General features: G+C 64.0%; 2 protein-coding genes across 2 annotated transcripts; one reads left to right on the plus strand and one right to left on the minus strand.

Moving 5' to 3' along the window:
- Positions 1-423: 423 nt before the first annotated feature.
- Positions 424-5,633, minus strand: LOC135327662 (uncharacterized). The gene is made up of 3 exons (XM_064508053.1): positions 5,558-5,633; positions 4,407-4,566; positions 424-4,052 (listed from the first exon to the last, which is right to left on the minus strand). The coding sequence occupies exons 2-3, from the start codon at positions 4,501-4,503 to the stop codon at positions 424-426; spliced, it is 3,726 nt and encodes a 1,241-aa protein (XP_064364123.1). The 5' UTR covers positions 4,504-4,566; positions 5,558-5,633.
- A 7,241-nt stretch (positions 5,634-12,874) lies between these two features.
- On the plus strand, positions 12,875-16,642 carry LOC112995948 (stonustoxin subunit beta-like). The gene is made up of 3 exons (XM_026121211.2): positions 12,875-13,032; positions 13,987-14,146; positions 14,501-16,642. Exons 2-3 carry the CDS (start codon positions 14,050-14,052, stop codon positions 16,108-16,110), a joined length of 1,707 nt encoding a protein of 568 aa, XP_025976996.2. The 5' UTR covers positions 12,875-13,032; positions 13,987-14,049; the 3' UTR covers positions 16,111-16,642.
- Positions 16,643-18,706: the final 2,064 nt, after the last annotated feature.

Here is an 18,706-nt window from a genome sequence, read left to right on the forward strand (position 1 = left end):
GACTGACTACGACGCGCGTCTCCAAAGCATTTACCGCGGGGGCTTGGCACTCTGGCCGTACACAGCCAAAGCTGCTGGTGCTGGGCATCCCGGCCCCGACGTCGCCCCCCTGGATGAGCAGGGTGAGGCCGTCGGAGATGGGGCAGGAAGGAGCCCGGCGTGGGCACGGGTGGCCGGGGAGGTCCCCCGGCCCTGCCTGCCCTCGCGGTCCCCAGCAGGCCGGCGGCCGAGGGACACGTCCGAGGAGCCGGGGTGCCGCCAGCCCCGCGGGGAGCGACCGCAGAGCGGGAGGAAGAGGAGGGAGCGGCTCCTGAGCGGGGAGCAGGGAGGGGTGTCCCGGCGCAGCTCGGATGCCCCCGGCCCTGCCCTGGCCGCGCGGCGGGGCTGGAGGCTGGGGGTGGCTCCGGGGTCCCGGCCGCCCTCTCAGCTCTGCCCCGCGGGGGCTGCCGGCTCGTCTGCCCCCTCGAACAGGTCCTCGGGGCGCGGCAGCAGGGCCTCCCCGTCGGCCGCCCTGCGCAGCAGCTCGAGGGCGGCGTGCTCCTCCCGCAGGGCCTCCGCGCGCTCCTCGTGGCCCGGGCGCCGCTCCCGCTCCTCGGCGCGCAGCAGCAGCTCGAGGCGCTTGGCCGAGGAGAGCGGGCCGGGCCGCAGGGCCAGCTGCCGCAGGCGCTGCAGGCTGCCCCGCGCGGCGCTCGCCAGCCCCCGCACGCCCTCCTCCAGGGCCGCGTACTGCCGGCGCAGCTCCTCGGGCACCGCGGCCGCGCGCAGCGGCTCCTCCGCGGCGGGGGCCCCGCGCTCGAAGCGGTAGGGCTGCACCAGGTGCACGTACCAGCAGCACCGGCCCGGGCAGGCGGTGCAGGCGCCCGAGCCGGGGCCCAGGGCCGCCCACCAGAGCTTGTCCGCGTCCCGCGCCGCGGGGCGGGGGCGGCGGCACGTGTAGTTGCAGTGGTGGCAGTTGAGGGCGCGGGCGCCCGCGCACGGGAGGGCCGCCGGCACGGGGAGCGTCTGCCCGGGCTCGCAGGGGACGCGCGCGCCCGGGCGCCCCGGGTCCCCGCACCGCGCCCTTGCCGCCCGGCGCATCTCCTGCAGCTTGGCCAGCCCGGCCCGCACCAGGGCGGGCAGCTCCCGCGCGCAGCCCTCCAGCTGCACCTGGGCCGCCAGCACCTCCTTGGTGAGCGCCAGGTCGCGGCTCTCCGCCGCCAGCACGGCCTCCAGCCAGGCGGCCAGGCCGCGGGCCGCCCGCTTCCAGGCGGCCTTGCGCCGGTTCCGCTCCTCCTCGTCCTCCTGGGCGTTGCTGGCGAAGAGCCCCGCCAGGTCGAAGCGGAAGTGCACGGGGCGGCCGTCGGCGTCGCGCGGCACCGGCAGCTCCGCCTCCCGCGCGGCCTCCAGCGCCAGGGGCGCCGGCCCGGGCGCCGAGGTGACCAGCAGCTGGAGGCCGCCCCGCAGGTCATTGCCGAGCAGGGAGAGCGCCGCGTCGAAGACGTAGCGCTGGGCGTGCGCCCCGCCGGCGGGCGAGGCCGGGACCACCAGGCCCACGGCGTCGACGCGGTCGAAGCCCCCCGGGCCGGAGAGCAGCGCGTGGAGCTGCCGGGCCAGCAGCCGGTCCTGCCGCACGCCCCGGGCGTCGCCCAGCCCCGGCGTGTCGACCAGGGTGAGGGCGCAGGGCGCCCGGAGGCCCTGCCCGGGGCCGACCGCGCAGGCCCGCACCGCCGGAGTGCGGCTCTGCCCCGGGCGCCCGCCGGCGGCCTCGGCGCCCAGCGTGAAGCGGAAGCCGTCCTCCCACTGCACGCCCAGCAGGTGGTTGAGCGCCGCGTCCAGCAGCGTGCTCTTGCCGGCGCCCGCGGCGCCCAGCAGCAGCACCACCTTGCCGGGGGCCGGCGGGTCCCGGGCGCCCAGGCGGTAGGCGACGCCGCCCGCCGCCCCATCCGGCGGCAGGGCGTAGAGGGCGGGCTGCCGCCCGGCCACCGGCGCGCCGCGGCCCAGGCAGTCCCGCGTGGCGGCCGGCAGCGGCTCCCGGGCGGTGCAGAGCGCGGCCTCGGGGCCGGGGCGGCTCTCGCCGGCGGCCCCGCACAGTGCCGCCACGCGGAAGCGGTAGGGCGTCTGGGGCTCCAGCCCCTCCACCCGGCAGCGCGGCGCGGCGCCGTCCGTGCGCCTCTGCCGCCAGCCGCCCGCCGCCTCCGCGCCGCCCGCCGCCTGCTCCTCCAGGTACTCCACCCGGTAGGCCTCCACGTGGGCGCCCGGCCCCACGGCCGCCGGCGCCGCCCAGCTCAGGGCCACCGCGTGCGGCTCCTCGCCCGCCCGCGCCGGCCGCCCCGGGGGGCTGGCGGGCAGCGTCTTGGCCGGGAAGCTCTCCGGGCTGCTGGGGCCGCAGCCCGCCCGGCTCCGGGCCGCGTAGCGGAAGACGTAGTGGGTGTTGGGCGCCAGGCCCGTCACCGTGACCGCCTCGGCGTCGCCGCCGGCCTCCACGGCGCGCCAGTCCCGCTCCTCCGCCGTGCCGTACTCCACGCGGTAGCCGCAGACGGCGGCCCGGCCGAAGGCGCTGGGCCGCAGCGCCAGCCGCACGCTGTCGTGCCCCACGGGCTCGGGCTGGCAGGGCAGCGGCTTTGCCGGCGGCTCGAAGTCGCTGCTGACGAGCACGCCGGCCTCGTAGAGGTAGATGGTGGCCCCGGGGTGGCTCTTGTCCGGCACGGAGGAGATCACGAAATGCGTTTTCCCCTCGGGTTTGTTGGCGGTGGCAAACTCGGTGAAGGCTTTTGCCAGCTCTCGTACCTTCGTGTATATCTCTGTGTTCTCGAACCACTGCTTGGGGTCTCTCTCCCCAGGAGCCGCATCCGTTGATGAGGGGTTAACATGAGACGTGCCGCAACGGAGCCACTTGTTTAATTCTAATAGATATGGCTCCTCTTCCTCCAAGGAGGTGAATGTGAAGGACATGACAAGGTCTCTTGTTGGATCGAGCACTATTCTTTGCAGCTCGCTCCGTGAGGACACCAAAGTCGCATCCGTAAGGACAGCAATGAATACCTTCATGAAATTCATCTCTTGCTCCTTCTCATTGAGGAATTCATTGAGTCTCTGAATGTTGAACGGCGAGTTGCCGATCCTGATCAAGATCTCCGCCAGCACCCCTTCCTCCTTGCCCCCTCCGCGGATGCAGGGTAAGACCCCGGCCAGCTCCCTTTGGAAAGCCTGTCGGTGCTGCTTGCAGAGATCTTTGAACTGCTGCAGTTTCCTCTTGATCTCGGGGAAGCTGGTGGCCACGGGGTTTCTCTGCAGGTCGTTGCACCGCATGTCCAGCTCTGCCAGCTGCTCCGAGACACACTGGGCATCAAAGACCAGCGCTAAGCTGATCTCGCGGACCAGGCGGGCCGCTTTGGAGTCCAGCTTGGTCAGGGGGTACAGCCAGACTTTCACAGGCACGGCCTTCTCCCCGTTTGCTCCCAGCATCTTGGGGAGGGCGGCATAAACTCGCATGGCATCTTGGTAGGTAACTGGGTTGCTCTCGAGAGCAAAGTCACCGTGAAACCGGCAGCTAAATTTTTCAGTGAACGATTTTGTCTTTTCATCCATTTTGACCGATCCTTCCCCTTCGATTTGGACCGTCGGTATGCCACTAATGGTGAGCTTCAGACTCCCCTGTATCTCTTGAATATCTTCTTTTTCAGAAACTTCCCGATCAAACACAAAGAACGCCTGTGCCCCGTACAGCACAGCTATAACCACGTGGGTGGCTGTGCCTTGGTCAAACACATCGGGGTAAGAGATGTTTTTGCGTCCCAGCTGGTTCATCGTCAGCTGCTTGAACTGTGTCGTGGTGGAGTACTGGAGGGTGACCCGGGCCTGGCGCTTGGAGCTCCTGCTGTCCCTCAGATACTCTGCCGAGCCGCTCACCTCCACCAATCCAGAGAGAAAACTGGCCTTCAGGGATGAACTGACCCCGAGGGCAGAGGACTTGTCCTCCAGGGAATCCGACGCGATGATCTGAAACTCCGTCTTGTTCTGCGATCTCACGTCCTCGTAATTTCGGAGGGTGTCCAGGTCCCACAGGGTGATACCTGGAACGTGACACACAGACGGGTGCAAACGCCCGCGAGAGCCAAAATGCAAGAAATGCCGTGATGGCTGAGGGCCAAGGAGCTAAGGGGGGGCCATGTGCCACGGGGGCCGCGTCTCCCGCGGCCGCACGGGAGCGGAGGCGGCTCGGGGCAGCGTCCGCACGGCGCCATGCCGCACCGGGGCTCCTGCCGGCAGCGCCTCGGCCCCACGCGCTCCCGCCCGGGGCTCCGCCGGCACGGGAAGGGCCGGAGCCGCGCGGGGGAACCACGGCCCAGGCGGTGCCACGCGGGGGAACCCAGCGCCCGCGGCAGCGGCGACGGTGGTGCGGGCTGTGCCGCCGAGCAGCTCCCTACCCGGGATGAGGGTCTCCTTGCGGCAGTCGTAGAGCATCCCCAGCTGGAAGGGGCGGCCCAGCGTCGGCATCTCCACGGCGTCGTCCGCTTTGGCCATGGCCGCTGCCCGGGCGCCTTCCGCGGGGCCCGTCCTGCGCGAGAGCCGGGGTCGGACGCGGCCCTGCCGGCACGCGGGGAGCTGCCGTCAGCCCCGGCCGCGGAGCAGCTGTGCGGGCGGTGGAGCAGGAGCTCCCGCGGGGCCTGCGCGGGGCGGTGGGGGCCCCGTGCTCTCCCTCTGCCCCACATCTCCGCGTGGCTCGCCTCGAGCCCTCCTGCCCTGCCGGGGACCAAAGCGCAGGGGCAGCAGTTTTCCGGGTGACTGGGGTAGATCTGGGGATGCTGCAGCTCTAGGAAGTGGCTGCTGAGGGGCAAGGGTTGTCCCCTTTGCCGATGGCCCTGATGTGCCCCTGCCCTGGCGTCCTCATGGGCCACCGCGCTTTGCGATACGCACTGTGCCTTTGGGAGATGTGCCTGTGCCGGTGCCCGTCCTGCCCCGCATGTCCCCATGCAGCCCTCATGTCCCGTGTCCCTCATGGGTGGCCACGGGGCTCTTGGTGACGGGTCCAGTCCCCAAGGGTCTGCTCCCCCGTCTTGTCCCTCCTGAAACGCTGCTGCCTTTTCCTTCCCCCCTGCAGTCCCAAACCTTCTCCTTTCCGCGGCCGCTTTGCTGCCGGTTGAGGAAGGCTCGCGGTCAGGACACGGTTGCTTTGCCCAGCCCCACACTCGTGACCCCCGTCTCCCCATCGTCCGGCCGAGGCTGGCCCCCAGGGACCCCCCCGCCCTGGTCCACGTCCCTCCCCGTTCCCACTAAGCCTGCAAGGCACGGAGCCACCCCGGCAGAGCTGCCCGCAGCCACTGCTGGAGCCGCCGGCTGCCCCTCGCCCCGCGGCTGGTCCCCAGCTCCCTGGTCCGGCACGACCCACGCCAGCAGCCCCGGCTTCTCCTTGGGAGGTCCCCCGGGTGGGTTTATGTTATTTAAACTGGAGGGGAAAAGCCAGAGAACTAAAAGCCAGTGAGCAAAGGGCAGTTTCAGCCCTGTCCTCACAACTGCAGGACAGAAAGCCCCTTCCAGCCCTGCCGGCCGGGAGCTGAGCGCAAGCGTAGCTCCCTACCTTGCTGCTGTTGGAGGGCGGCAGGTCCACGCAACGTCTGCCTTCAGAGCATGGGCTCTGCCCTCTGCGTGCTGCCTCTGTGGTCAGACAGAAATTGGATTTATAGAGTGAACCCTCTATTTATAAAGCAGTTTCGGATTCTCTTGTACAGTCATGCAACTTTTTATTTCAGTTCCCACAAGGGCTAAATTTGAGGAGTTACAGCTTGCTTGCTCAGCAGGGACCACGCATAAGGATACAGGCTGGACGTTTTTACTGAAGCTGTTTCCTCCGGTCAGCAGTTTTCAAAATACGGTGCAGCAGAAACTTCCCTGCAGCACCTGCGTTACATGAACAGAAAGGCAGGCAGAGCTTGGTAAAGAGTGGGAGGACTCAAAGATATACTGAAACTGGTGGTTTTCAGTACTGGTCTGTTCCAGCTGGGGTGGCAGCCTGGTGCTGGGATGCGGTCCCATGCCTCGCAGGGGTGCTGGGGCCCTTGGGGGTGCCCTGGCTCCTGGGCTGAGAGCGTGCCGAGGCTGTCGCTTGAGTGCGTGCAGCCGTGACGTGCGCTCGGCAATGCCCGGTCCCTGCCGCGTGCTCGGAGCACCCCTCCTGGCTCCAGCCCCACAGGGACGTCAGCCCCGGCTCTGCCTGGGCAGCGCAGCCAAGCCTGGAGAGGACGTAGGCCAGCTCCTTTAGCAAAGATGGAGCCCACGGGTGCCGTAGCCCGGGAAGTGCTTGAGTACACCGGGATGCACGAACACTACGAAGACTGAGCTCCGCGGTCTGTGCGGAGACCAGCAGTGCTTTAGTGGCATGCCCTGTTTCCCAATATTCCCTTGCATTTGGCTTCTTTGCCCACCACCAAGCAGGGAGCTGCTGGTGGGTAGTGATCAGCTCAGAGTCCCTCCTTCTGCATGCCAAGGGGGGATGAGCCGCCCGCACGCACCACCTCACATTTCTCCACGCTGCGGCCCATCTGCCATGCGAGTGATGCTCGGTCTTGTAGGGCCGCTCTGCAAGTCACCACGGTTGTCCCGCATCCTCGCCTTTGTTCTCCAGGACACACGGGCAAACTTTCCTACCTCTTTCCAGATCATTTTTGGAGACAGTGAGCAGCCCTGGCTCCTGGACCCGCCACGGGACCCCGGACACCCACCTCCCCAGTGCGAGAACTGGCCCCTTGCACTTGTCCTCCATTTGCTGTCTATAACCAATCATTAATCCATACCCGGACCCACGGCTTGTACTGTGGTTGCTTGAGCAATCTGCATCAGCTGGATCACACCTGTCTACACGTGTGTTGACCCTATGGAAAAGGCCAAGAGATATGTAACGCAAAACTTCCCTTCCCCAATGCCGTGCTGAGTCTTCCCAGGTAGACTGGGGATAACCTGACTCTCCCATCCCCCCGAAGCCAGCTTGTCCAGCCAGCTCATTTAGGGTTACTGAGGTGGATCTTGCGCGAGAGCTGAGGGAAGTTAGCAAGAGAGGACAGGGCCAGAGAGTCTGCGAGAGATGAATGGGGAAGTGAAAAGAAGAAATTAAATTCTGCACTGATCTTATCACATGTGCTGCTCACACATCCCCAGACCTTGCTCTGGTAACCGAAGCATTAGCACTTAGGATCTCCTCGTAGCCAAAGTGCAGGGGGCATCTTGGCAGGGCACTACCTGGAGCACACCCACCTCCATCCCCTGCCTCCCTCCTTTCCCTCGGCCGGAGCTTTGCAACTTGTGAAAGTTCCCTTTAGTTCAGTCGTTTTGGGTTTCCCTTCTTGCAAGAGACTTGCCTTCTCAAGTTGTTTTCCAGGCACTTTAGTCCCAGAGTGCCGTGCAGCATCCTATGCCGTGAGTTTTTTCTGGGGTTGTGCTGGGATGTTCCACTGCCACAACCAGCAGCTTTCCAAGGAGCAAAGCACAACCATCTCCCCCACAAGCACAGCTTGGAACAACTTTTTGCATTAAAAGCTCCAGCATGTCCCCTTGGTTGTGGTCCCAAGAGAGGATAAATGTTTGGATGAAGATCTTCTCCAGGCCTTTGCCTCTCCTCCTTTGGCTTTACCTTCATTCAGCAATCTGAGCTCTGTTGTCCCACCACAAGCCCAGCAAACCCGCAGTGCTGGAGAGGTGCTGGTGGCTGGGTGTCCCCTGGGAAATTGCACCACAGCACCTTTGCCAAGCAAATGAAATGCTGCAGGTAGCAGCCTGCCCTGTCCGCGGTGGCTCTGCGATATCGTGCACGCTCTGCCCCTGCTCGCTGGAGACTCTCTGCGAGCTGGCAGGGCTTCGGGGTCCTTGCACTCGTTCAACGTCAGCTGCAGCAAGAAGAGCTGGAGGAGATAAAAAGGCCTGACTGGGGAGAAGGAAGCGGGACGTCTGCTCTTAGGACTCCCGTCTTTGAAATGGTGGTGGCCTGAAATTTAAGAGCAGACCTAGCTTCAGGAACATGCATCATCCCCGGGTGGCCCCAAAGCCCCCAGCGCTGGTGCAGCACTGCTGGCCCGCTGGACCAGGTCGCTCCCACCTGCACCGTGCCAGGCTGCCCTCGCAGCCGGCTGCACCGTGCCACCACGCTGAGCTCTTGCTGGAGCAGCCCGGAGGTCTGTGCTGCAGAAATCCCCTCCAGACAGCACACTTCCCTTCCAAAGAGCTCGGGAAAACCCCACTGCCGAGGGGCTCAGCGCCCCACAGCAGCCCGGCCCGCAGCCCGTGCGACCGCGCTGCCGTGCTCCCGCGGGAAGCCAGACCTCCCCCCGGACGTGCGCTGCCGGTGGGGACAAGGGCACTTGCCGAACTGCTGCTCCCCGCTTGGTCCCAGTGATGCCTGCTGGAGTCAGGAATGGGGAGGCACCCGGCTCCCGGGTTGTTCCAGGAACAGGAGGAAAAAAGAAAAGAAAAGGAAAGAAACAAATCGGGAGTAAGTGGAAAGTGGCCCCTTCCTCCAGGAGCATTGCTCTCCCTGTTTTACATCCCCATCCGTCCTTCCCGTTGCGCCTTGGGCTGGGCTCAGACTGCCAGCGGCAGCAGGCTGCTAGTACGTGTGTTTTCAATACCGTGTTGGAGCAGCTCCCACGAAACGCGAGCAGGCTGCACGTCCCGCTGCGCCAGCACCGGAGGAGACGACGGCCCTGAGGCACCGAGCTGTTTGATGGGGAGGAGAGGCGTCAAAGAGATGTTTGAATAAAGTGACCATTTGTTAAGTTGTTAGTTTGTTAGATGTAAACACTCACATATATGCGTTCGCCTTGGGAGTACGCTCTGGTTTTCTGTGCAAACAAGCTACCATCTGTCCTTATTGCCAAAATCAGAGCCAGCAGTGACAGCCGAGCCCTCCCGTACCCACGGCAAGTGCAGCAGAGCGGGGCGAACAGCCGGCACGGAAGCGCTCGGGGCAGCTCCGGGGGCATCAACCCTCGTCCTTCGCGCCGAGTGTGCCTGTTGGCGACCCCAAGCAGACCTGGAGTGCCGGGCCGAGTGTGCAACAGCTTCATCTGCACACTTTACACACGTGTATGCATTTAGAAGTTGAAACAACTTGTTCCGAAGTGTCTTATCAGTTATTTCTGGGTAAGTATTTCTGCTTTGGCCAAATCCTAGCAAACTTTCCTCCCTATTTGAGGAGCTTGCACTCTGGTAGGCAGCACTGACAGACTTTCCAAAAAGACCTAGTGAGAGTTTGCCCTCCCTGCATGGAGGGAGAGGAGGGAAAGGCTCTCCAGTAGATCGTTCAGCCAGCAGTTGCCAGTCTCCACGCAAGAATCGGAGGTGGGACAAAATTCCCAGGAGAGGAGCAGGGAGGAATCGTGTATCCCGGGCGGGTGCCTGCTCTGCACCGGCCCCGGGGGCAGGGGAGCAGAGGCAGCACAGCGGAGCTGCGTGCAAGCCCGGCCTGTGCCCTTTGCAGACGGACAGCTTTCTCCTGCCTCAGAGGCCACCGCCGCGGCCGGTGTACCTGCGGTTAAAGATGCTGGTGGGAACCAGCTTGACGGACAGCAGGGCTCCAGCTGAAGAGGGAAGCTGCAACCTGAACGCAGTGTTCAGGAAGACCTGACCTCGGAGCATAGGGGCATTTTAAGACTTTCACATAAATTAGAAAGTAGAAGTTTATCATCAAAGAAGGAAGTTGCCAGAGACTGGCAGGAATTGGAGTTCATTATGGAAAAGCTGCAGAACGAAACTCTGTGATTTAGAAGAAGTGAGAGAAAAAACAGCACGAGGATGAAAAGTGGCAAAAAAGACACTGAATATGAGTGGAAAAAGCAGCTCTAGTGAAGAAGCTTCTCTGGAGATGCCAGCAGAGATCTACCAGTGAGCAGGAAAGCTGGGCCACGTTGGTGGGTGTGACGAGAACTTCGAGTGTCTATAGTCTGTAGCTTGACACTTTCCCCTTGTCCTGGAGGCTGCACACACATTTCCACGCTGACATACACATGGAAGAGGGTGGACAGGTCCTCTGTGGCTGTGAGAAACATCCCATAGCTCCCATGAAGTTAACCAGCTCTGCCTTCAAATCCTCGAGCACGTTCCCTCCTCACAAGTGCCACATCCTACTGCAGGGTCCCGCAGACGGAGAGCACGTGGGTGGGCAGGTCGGAGCACGGCTGGGATCCGCGTGATTGCTTTCTGCTGCTGGAGATCGGAGGGAGAAGCAGTGCTCAAGGTTATCGAGTTGTGTGTGCGTGTGTGTATGTGTGTGCGCATCTGCCCACACGCGCGTGTGTACACTCATGCGCTTTGGTGTGAAATTACTTTGAAAGTCAGCGAGCCCAGACCCAAACTGGATGTTTGCATCCATGCAAGGGCCATGCATGTGTCCATGCAGGGCCGACCGTCTCATCCCACGTCCTCAGGCTCTTCTCTGAACGCCCGAGCAGAGCACAGCCAGCAGCAGCAGCCCAGGCAGCCAGGGGCTACAGCAGCACCAGGTCTCAGCCCAGCTCCGTGCTCAGGCACCAGCCCCACAGCCGCCAGCCTGCGAGGGGCAGCCAGGCCCCCAAGCTGTGTCCCAGCTCTGTGTCCCTCTGCCACAGCTCCTGCGGTGTCACCGTGCCTCGTTTGCCCCGCTCCAGGACCAGCACCCAGCACAAACAGCTCGTGAACACCATCCGAATTCTTTACTTCTTCTGTCGCACGTGGTGACGTCCCTTTGCTCCAGGGTCCGTGGCTGGGCACCTGTGACCCAGGTGCACGGCTCAGCCGTGAAAGGAGGGCTGAGAGAGAGGATTCAGGAAAAGAAACGCTTCCTGGAAGCAGGGAGTGTTTCACAGTGGCAGAGCCACTCGCAGCCTTTGAAGAACAGACTCTGACCTGGAGGCTTAACATTGAGAGCATTGGCGCGGTGCAGCTTGGCCTAAAGCCGTGGACAACACGGCTCAAATACGCTATTTTTTCATGCAGACCCTGGTTAACAGCGCTGCAGGGTGTCAAACTGAAGAGTCAAACACTGCACGACCATTTCTGCATCCCGGCCGCGTGACGGTGGCTGGGAAGTGCACGTGCTTCCAGCCTCCACGCACCCCGATGCGGGAAGGACCTGCGTTGGGAACAAGCCCCCTCCTCTCGGAAAGCAGCACCTTCTCCTCCTTCCCCCGGCCCGAGCAGGGATGTTGCCTTGGTCCCCTCTGTGCCTCCTCGCTGCTTCCCAGCCCTCCCCGCAGCACGAGCCAGCCGTGCCCACGCAGACCCCGCTGTTACGGGCCTGGCCGGGCATCGGCAGCCAGACGGCCACCGCCTCGTTCTCCGTCCTGGGATCACTGCCTCCCACCAGGATTTCCTAGTCCAGCGTCTCTAGATTCTGGAGAAGTAAAGCTCTGGGGTCCTCACCAAAAATGCTCACCACTACGAGTTTTGTTCTGAGAAGTTGGTTACTTCTTTCTTTCATTCCGAAAAAGCAGCTTTTTGCTTGTTTAGCTAAGACTACATTCTTTTTTTAAGGCTCTCCCCACCCCATACACACACTCCTCTCTTTCTGACAATATCTGTATTCAGGAATTCAATTTTTGGTGAGTGCAGCCATAGTCCTACTCACAAGGACCAGCTCCAAAGTTCAGGTACCTCATTTCAGGCCCCCCAGTTGTGAAGAGTCCTTCAAAAACCTTCTGATGAGCTTTGGGCTGTCTCAGGACCTTGCCGCACCCCCGGTTTGCGTGTGGCTGCGTGAGCCGCCAGGTCCCAGAGGGGCAGGACGTGACGTTTCCCTGGCACAGGGGCTCTGCTTGGTGGGAGCCCAAACCATGTCCCCAACGAGCAATGACTGCTGCAGCCCGCCGGCTCCGGTGCTCCCCTGCGTCCTCCCCCAGCAGCTCGGGGTTATCTCACGCCCCAGCGCTGCTGCTCCGTCCCCTCCGCGGGGAGAGCGGGGGGAGACGGACGATAACGCCGTGCTCCCAGGGGAAAGGCGCTGGGCCCTGCTCTCCCACGCGGTGGGGTTTCCTCCGGGGAGGCTTCGAGCACACACGAGGCTGGAGCCTCTGCAAAAAGGCAGATGGGGAGAAAGCAGCTCTTGGCAGAGAGGACGAGAGAGGCACCGAGGCTCGCAGAGCCCTGGAAACCCTTTGGGAGTGAAGCTGGGAAATGGGGCATTCGTGGGACATGGGGTTGGGGGGTGTCGGACTCATTTGGCCTCGTGGACTGTCTCCTGACAGCTGTGGCCCGAACACCGCGTAATTGAGACTGCAGCCTTGGCTCACGGCTTACGTCGACGTCCCCGCTGCGCTGCAGGGCACGCAGAGGCCCTGGCTCGCGCCGGCACGGTGCTCCAGCGACAGCAGCTCCCCAACCAGGGGTTCGAGGTATGGGGCGGGGGGGTGAACCATTCCCACGCCTGGGTGCAGGTCTAAGGGGGCATTTGTGTTCAGGGAGGGGATTAATCATCTCCATAGACTCAGCCATGACCTGAATGGTAGGAAAAGCAACGTAAGAAGATGCATACCCTGAAAAATCACACCTGCCTCTCGCCCAAGTCGTTTTGCAGATGCGCAGCTCTGAAGATGACCACGGTGCTCACAGCCTTCCACCCACCCTCGTGGCCAGGGGCTCGGCCGGGGGGGAGCTTGCAGCTGCCTGTGCCCCCGCAGCCTCCAGCGCCCGGCTTTCCACCGCTCATCTCCCTTACAGACCACCAGAGAGTGACTCAGGGCACAAGCTGAGCTCAGACATCGCCCAGAAGCTCATCCTGGTGGGAAGCGGGGTCTCGTGCCTGGGGACCCCTCGGCACATCGGCGGCGTGCACAGAGGCCGGGCTCCGCGGGGCCCCGCCGTGGGAGGTTCCTGCTCCGAGCACTCCCCTGCATCCTGCCAAATCCGAAACAAGCCAGCTAAGTGACTTCGCTGCAGAATAGGATGTGAGCCTGGTTCCCAGACGAGCACTGCGTGCATAAGCGGCGTCTCCGTGGGACGCTCTGCTGCGCAGTGGCGGCGGTGAGGGGGTCCAGGAGCCCGGCGCGGGGACGGGGACGGCACGTGGCACCGGCGCGAGCGAGCAGACACAAGGTACGGTGCCACCCGCGTGTCCACACCCGGCTGCGGGGCTGGCAGGGAGGATGGTTAGACCGGGCGGGGGGCAGAGAGGGGGCAGAGACGTGGCTGCCGGCAGGAACCGCTCCGGGAGCTCCGGGAGAGCCGAGACCGTCTGAGAGCGAGGGGTTTCTGGGCCAACCCCAGGTCCTCCGGGGAGCCCGGAGCTTTCCCAGAGGGCTGTGCTCGGCTGCTGGGAAAGTCCTGGGATGCCGCTGGGGCTGGGGGGCTGCACGGTGCCCCGGGGTGCAGCCGCGGGGGCCCTGCGGGGACGACAGCCGCAGGGTGGGATGGCGCGGGGACCTGCAAGCACGGCAGGAGAGATGGCGAAAGAGGGACCAGGGGAGACGTTGCAGAGATGGAAGCAAGAGAGAGGGGGACAGAGGGCTTAAATATCCCCGCTGTGCTCCGGGCACTCGCCAGGCTCGGCAGGTCACTGAAATCGTTTCTCCCGCCTCCCAGGGAAGAGCCCGGGGCTCGTGCACAGGCCCCAGGCTCCAGCCTGAGCTTGCACCTTGCAGGAATACGATCTGCAACAGCCCCTGGGAAACCCCTCTGCTCCTGCGAGGGACACGGGGGGCACAGCAAGGGACAGCAGGGACTGTCTAGTGCCCCTGGATGGGCCCATGAGGACGCCAGGGCAGGGGCACATCAGGGCCATCGGCAAAGGGGACAACCCTTGCCCCTCAGCAGCCACTTCCTAGAGCTGCAGCATCCCCAGATCTACCCCAGTCACCCGGAAAACTGCTGCCCCTGCGCTTTGGTCCCCGGCAGGGCAGGAGGGCTCGAGGCGAGCCACGCGGAGATGTGGGGCAGAGGGAGAGCACGGGGCCCCCACCGCCCCGCGCAGGCCCCGCGGGAGCTCCTGCTCCACCGCCCGCACAGCTGCTCCGCGGCCGGGGCTGACGGCAGCTCCCCGCGTGCCGGCAGGGCCGCGTCCGACCCCGGCTCTCGCGCAGGACGGGCCCCGCGGAGGGCGCCCGGGCAGCGGCCATGGCCAAAGCGGACGACGCCGTGGAGATGCCGACGCTGGGCCGCCCCTTCCAGCTGGGGATGCTCTACGACTGCCGCAAGGAGACCCTCATCCCGGGTAGGGAGCTGCTCGGCGGCACAGCCCGCACCGCCGTCACCGCTGCCACGGGTGCTTGGTTCCCCCGCGTGGCACCGCCTGGGCCGTGGTTCCCCCGCGCGGCTCCGGCCCTTCCCGTGCCGGCGGAGCCCCGGGCGGGAGCGCGTGGGGCCGAGGCGCTGCCGGCAGGAGCCCCGGCGCGGCATGGCACCGTGCGGACGCTGCCCCGAGCCGCCTCCGCTCCCGTGCGGCCGCGGGAGACGCGGCCCCCGTGGCACATGGCCCCCCCTTAGCTCCTTGGCCCTCAGCCATCACGGCATTTCTTGCATTTTGGCTCTCGCGGGCGTTTGCACCCGTCTGTGTGTCACGTTCCAGGTATCACCCTGTGGGACCTGGACACCCTCCGGAAAAATGTGGACGTGAGATCGCAGAACAAGACGGAGTTTCAGATCATCACATCCGACACCATTGACGAAAAGGTCTCCGCACTAAATATCAAGGCATCGCTGAAGGTCAGCATACTCTTCGGTCTGATTAAATTGGAGGGCTCGGCAGAATACCTGAGGGATGCGCGGTGCTCCAGGCGTCAGGTGCGCGTCACCCTGCGGTACTCCACCACCACGCAGTTCAGGCAGCTGACGATGAGCCACATGAGCCGCCACAATATCTCTTACCCTGATGCCTTCAAACGCTGCGCAGCCACCCACGTGGTCACAGCCGTGCTCTACGGGGCACAGGCGTTCTTTGTGTTTGACCAGGAAGTTTCTTCAGCAGACAGTAAGAAAGAGATAAAGTCAAATATGAAGCTTTTGGCTGAAAAGTTACCAGAATTTAGCAAGGGAGAACGGTCTTTCCAAATGGATGCCCTACTAAGAAGACAAGCCGACCAATGTATCTGTACATTTCATGGTGATTTTACTCTTGATAAAAAGCCCGTTACTTACCAGCAGGCCTTGGAAGTGTACGCCGCCCTCCCCAAGATGCTGGGAGCGAACGGGGAGAAGGCCGTGCCCGTGAGGGTCTGGCTGTACCCCCTGACCAAGCTGAACGCCAAGGCGGCGTGCCTGGTCCGCGAGATCAGCTTGACGCTGGTCAGCGATGCTCAGTCCCTCATAGAGCAGCTGGCAGAGCTGGACATGCGCTGCCACGACGTGCTGAGGGACCCCGTGGCCACCAGCTTCCCCGAGATCAAGAGGAAACTGCAGCAGTTCAAAGATCTCTGCAAGCAGCACCGACAGGCTTTCCAAAGGGAGCTGGCCGGGGTCTTACCCTCCATCCGCGGAGGGGGCAAGGAGGAAGGGGTGCTGGCGGAGATCTTGACCAGGATCGGCAACTCGCCGTTCAACATTCAGAGACTCAATGAATTCCTCGATGCGAAGGAGCAAGAGATGAACTCTGTTAATTCCATCGTCTCCCTCCTCAAGGACGTGGTCCCTGTAGTTTCACAGAGCAGGTTACGTGAAGCTGTGACCGACCCCCAGAGGCAGTTTGTCATCTCGTTCATGTTCACGTCGCTGCAGGATGAGGAGCCTTATTTATCGCACCTCAACGCCTGGCTCCATTCCCGGGATTCCTCCTGCGGTGTGAACGCAGGCAACCGGGGCCCGGAGCAACCGCGGCAGAGGGAGTGGTACGAGCAGCCCGAGACCTACACGAAGCTGCGATGCCTGGCAAGAAATCTTCTCGAGTTTGCCGCCGCCAACAAACCCGAGGGGAAAGCGCATTTCGTGATCTCCTCCGTGCCGGACAAGAGCCACCCCGGGGCCACCATCTACCTCTACGAGGCCGGCGTGCTCGTCAGCAGCGACTTCGAGCCGCCGGCAAAGCCGCTGCCCTGCCAGCCCGAGCCCGTGGGGCACGACAGCGTGCGGCTGGCCCTGCGGCCCGGCCCGCTCTCCTCGCCCGAGCGCCTCGACCTGCTGCCGCGCCCCGAGGGCCTGTTCGAGGGGGCAGACGAGCCGGCAGCCCCCGCGGGGCAGAGCTGAGAGGGCGGCCGGGACCCCGGAGCCGCCCCCAGCCTCCAGCCCCGCCGCGCGGCCAGGGCAGGGCCGGGGGCATCCGAGCTGCGCCGGGACACCTCTCCCTGCTCCCCGCTCAGGAGCCGCTCCCTCCTCTTCCTCCCGCTCTGCAGTCGCTCCCCGCGGGGCTGGCGGCACCCCGGCTCCTCGGACGTGTCCCTCGGCCGCCGGCCTGCTGGGGACCGCGAGGGCAGGCAGGGCCGGGGGACCTCCCCGGCCACCCGTGCCCACGCCGGGCTCCTTCCTGCCCCATCTCCGACGGCCTCACCCTGCTCATCCAGGGGGGTGAGCTAGTTTGGTCTGGACCGACCCCCTCCAAAGCTGAGCCTGCAGTTCCTTAATAGCCTGTCAATGACCAGCTGGAGACTTTTGGTCTTCGTTGTTGTCTCATTTTTGGTGTGCTTGTCAGGTCTGTGTCTCTGTGCGTTTTGTTTATCGCTTTCCCTGTTATTTGCGATTCCCTTTGAACTGATAATAAATTCCCAGTAACTTTAATAAAGCAGATGCTTTCGTATTCCCCATACGCTTACGCAGCATACCTGTGCAAACACCCGGGGGTACAGGCACGGCTGGCTGCAAACGGAGCAGCACACCCAGCACGACACACACCATCCACGGGCAAACCGCACCCACGCGAGCACGAACAGCACAAATCGCCCGATCTTGCTCTTGCTGACCGGCTGATCGGGCTTGAAGCTCCCCAGCAGCTCTCACGCGTGCCCTCACGCCGGCCCCGCCAGCATCCAGCCCTCCGACCTGTGGTCCCTCCAGCACGTGGCCCTGACCCCCCCCGCGTCGCTGATGTTTGCTCCCAGGGCCGTGGTCCCTCCAGCAGCCAGCGCTTGGACCTCTCGTCCAGCTCGTCCAGCCTGAAGTCACTCACGTGCACACACACGCACAGAGCAGAGGGCGAACTCGCACAGAAAATAGTTGGGAACAGGGTTTAAGGAGAGGCTGGGACAGCTCACAGCGATCAGACCCGGGGCTCGGCCAGAGGGTGCTGAGCGGGACCCTGCTGACATGCCCCTGCCCCTCTTACCTCCCCTCCTCTCCACTTTCCCGTGCTCTCATCCTGCCCACGAACACCCCGTAACTCCTGTGCCTTGCCACGAACCCCTTAAAGCATCCCGTAACGTGGTCTGCACAGCCCCATGAACCTCCTCTAACATCCCATAGCTCTGCTCCTCCCCGCCAGACCTGGGGTGATCTTGCACTGCTGCTTCTTACCAAAGGTCTCGCTAAACTTCTTCAAGGTTACGTGCGACTGGTTCCCACAACAGCCCATCAACCAGCAACTCAAGAGCTGTGATTTTTGCTACCAAACCACTGAATTACGCTGAGCCAACGCTATCGAGACATCCTCACAAGGGGCTTTCGCAGGCCCCAGCGATGGCAGGACACGTGGACTTCCCTCCGAGCGGCAGCGGGGCCCCGCTGGCCCGTCACCCGTGGGGACGCAGGGTCCTGCTCCCACGTCGTCCCCATCTCCGCTCAGGGACGCTGCCGTCCCGCGGAGCGGCCGGAGGGCAGGAGGAGGCTCCCCCAGCCTGCGCCCAGCGCCAGGACGTTCCCCGGGAAGGGAGAAACACGTGTGCGGTATAATCAAGTGCACGAGGGCAGGGACCCATATCCTTACATTTCCAAAGCTGGTTTTCCAACTGCTCAGCTCCGAGAAGAGGTTGTACAACTCCTTGTTCTACCCTTGGGGGGAAATGGTAAAACCCCCATTTCGGGGAGAGAGCTCACCCTCTCAGCATGGACAAGGCTGAGGGCTCGGCTCTGGGATCTCTCCTGCCTGATCAATCACGGAGCAAGGAGACACACTGATTTCAGGGGGCTGAAGAGGCAAACTGCTCCAAAGCCCCCGCACACGGCAATTGCACTGGGGCGGATGGGCCATGGCTGCACTGGGAGGGGACAGGACTGAAGGTGGGTAGGTGGTGGGTGCTGAAGGCACCAGCACGGTCCCCCTGGGGTGACCACGCCCTGGACCCAGCCCTGCCCCCCCGGCACACAAGGCCAGGCCACACGCTCCTCCGCCACGGGTGCGGCTGATGCAGCTCTGCCTGGTGCCGGGAGCGCGGTCTGCAGCAGCCGCGTGCACTGAGCCTTGCCCGTGCCCCACCGCGGGCGATCCCGCAGGCTGGGCTGCACCAGCGGGATGCCACAGCCCAGCACGCAGGACCGTGGGGCGCATGTGGGGGACCTGGCACTGTGGGGCCGGGGGGCGGTTGGGGTCGGGGATGGATGAGTCCTGTCCGCCTTGGCAGCAGCTCGCTGAGCAGAGGCGAAGGGTCGGAGTGGGGGGCAGCCTCAGCGGCGAGCCGGGCTGGGCGGAGAGGCGGGGGCACTGGGGGCTGCTCCAGGGCCTGCGATGGGTTTGCAGCAGCGGTGATGTGGGTCCCAGCAGAGCAGGTCCCAGCCGCCCCGCGACCCTGCTCCGGAGGGACCTGGGAGGTCGGGGGACAAGGCCGGGGGCTGTCCCTACGGAGCCGACATCGCTCAAGTAACTGGGCTGATGCCAGGGGCCTGGAATTTGACCTTGAGTGTCTGACTTTTGCTA

This window comes from Dromaius novaehollandiae, chromosome 2 (assembly GCF_036370855.1).
Source record: "Dromaius novaehollandiae isolate bDroNov1 chromosome 2, bDroNov1.hap1, whole genome shotgun sequence".
Lineage (NCBI taxonomy): Eukaryota > Metazoa > Chordata > Aves > Casuariiformes > Dromaiidae > Dromaius > Dromaius novaehollandiae.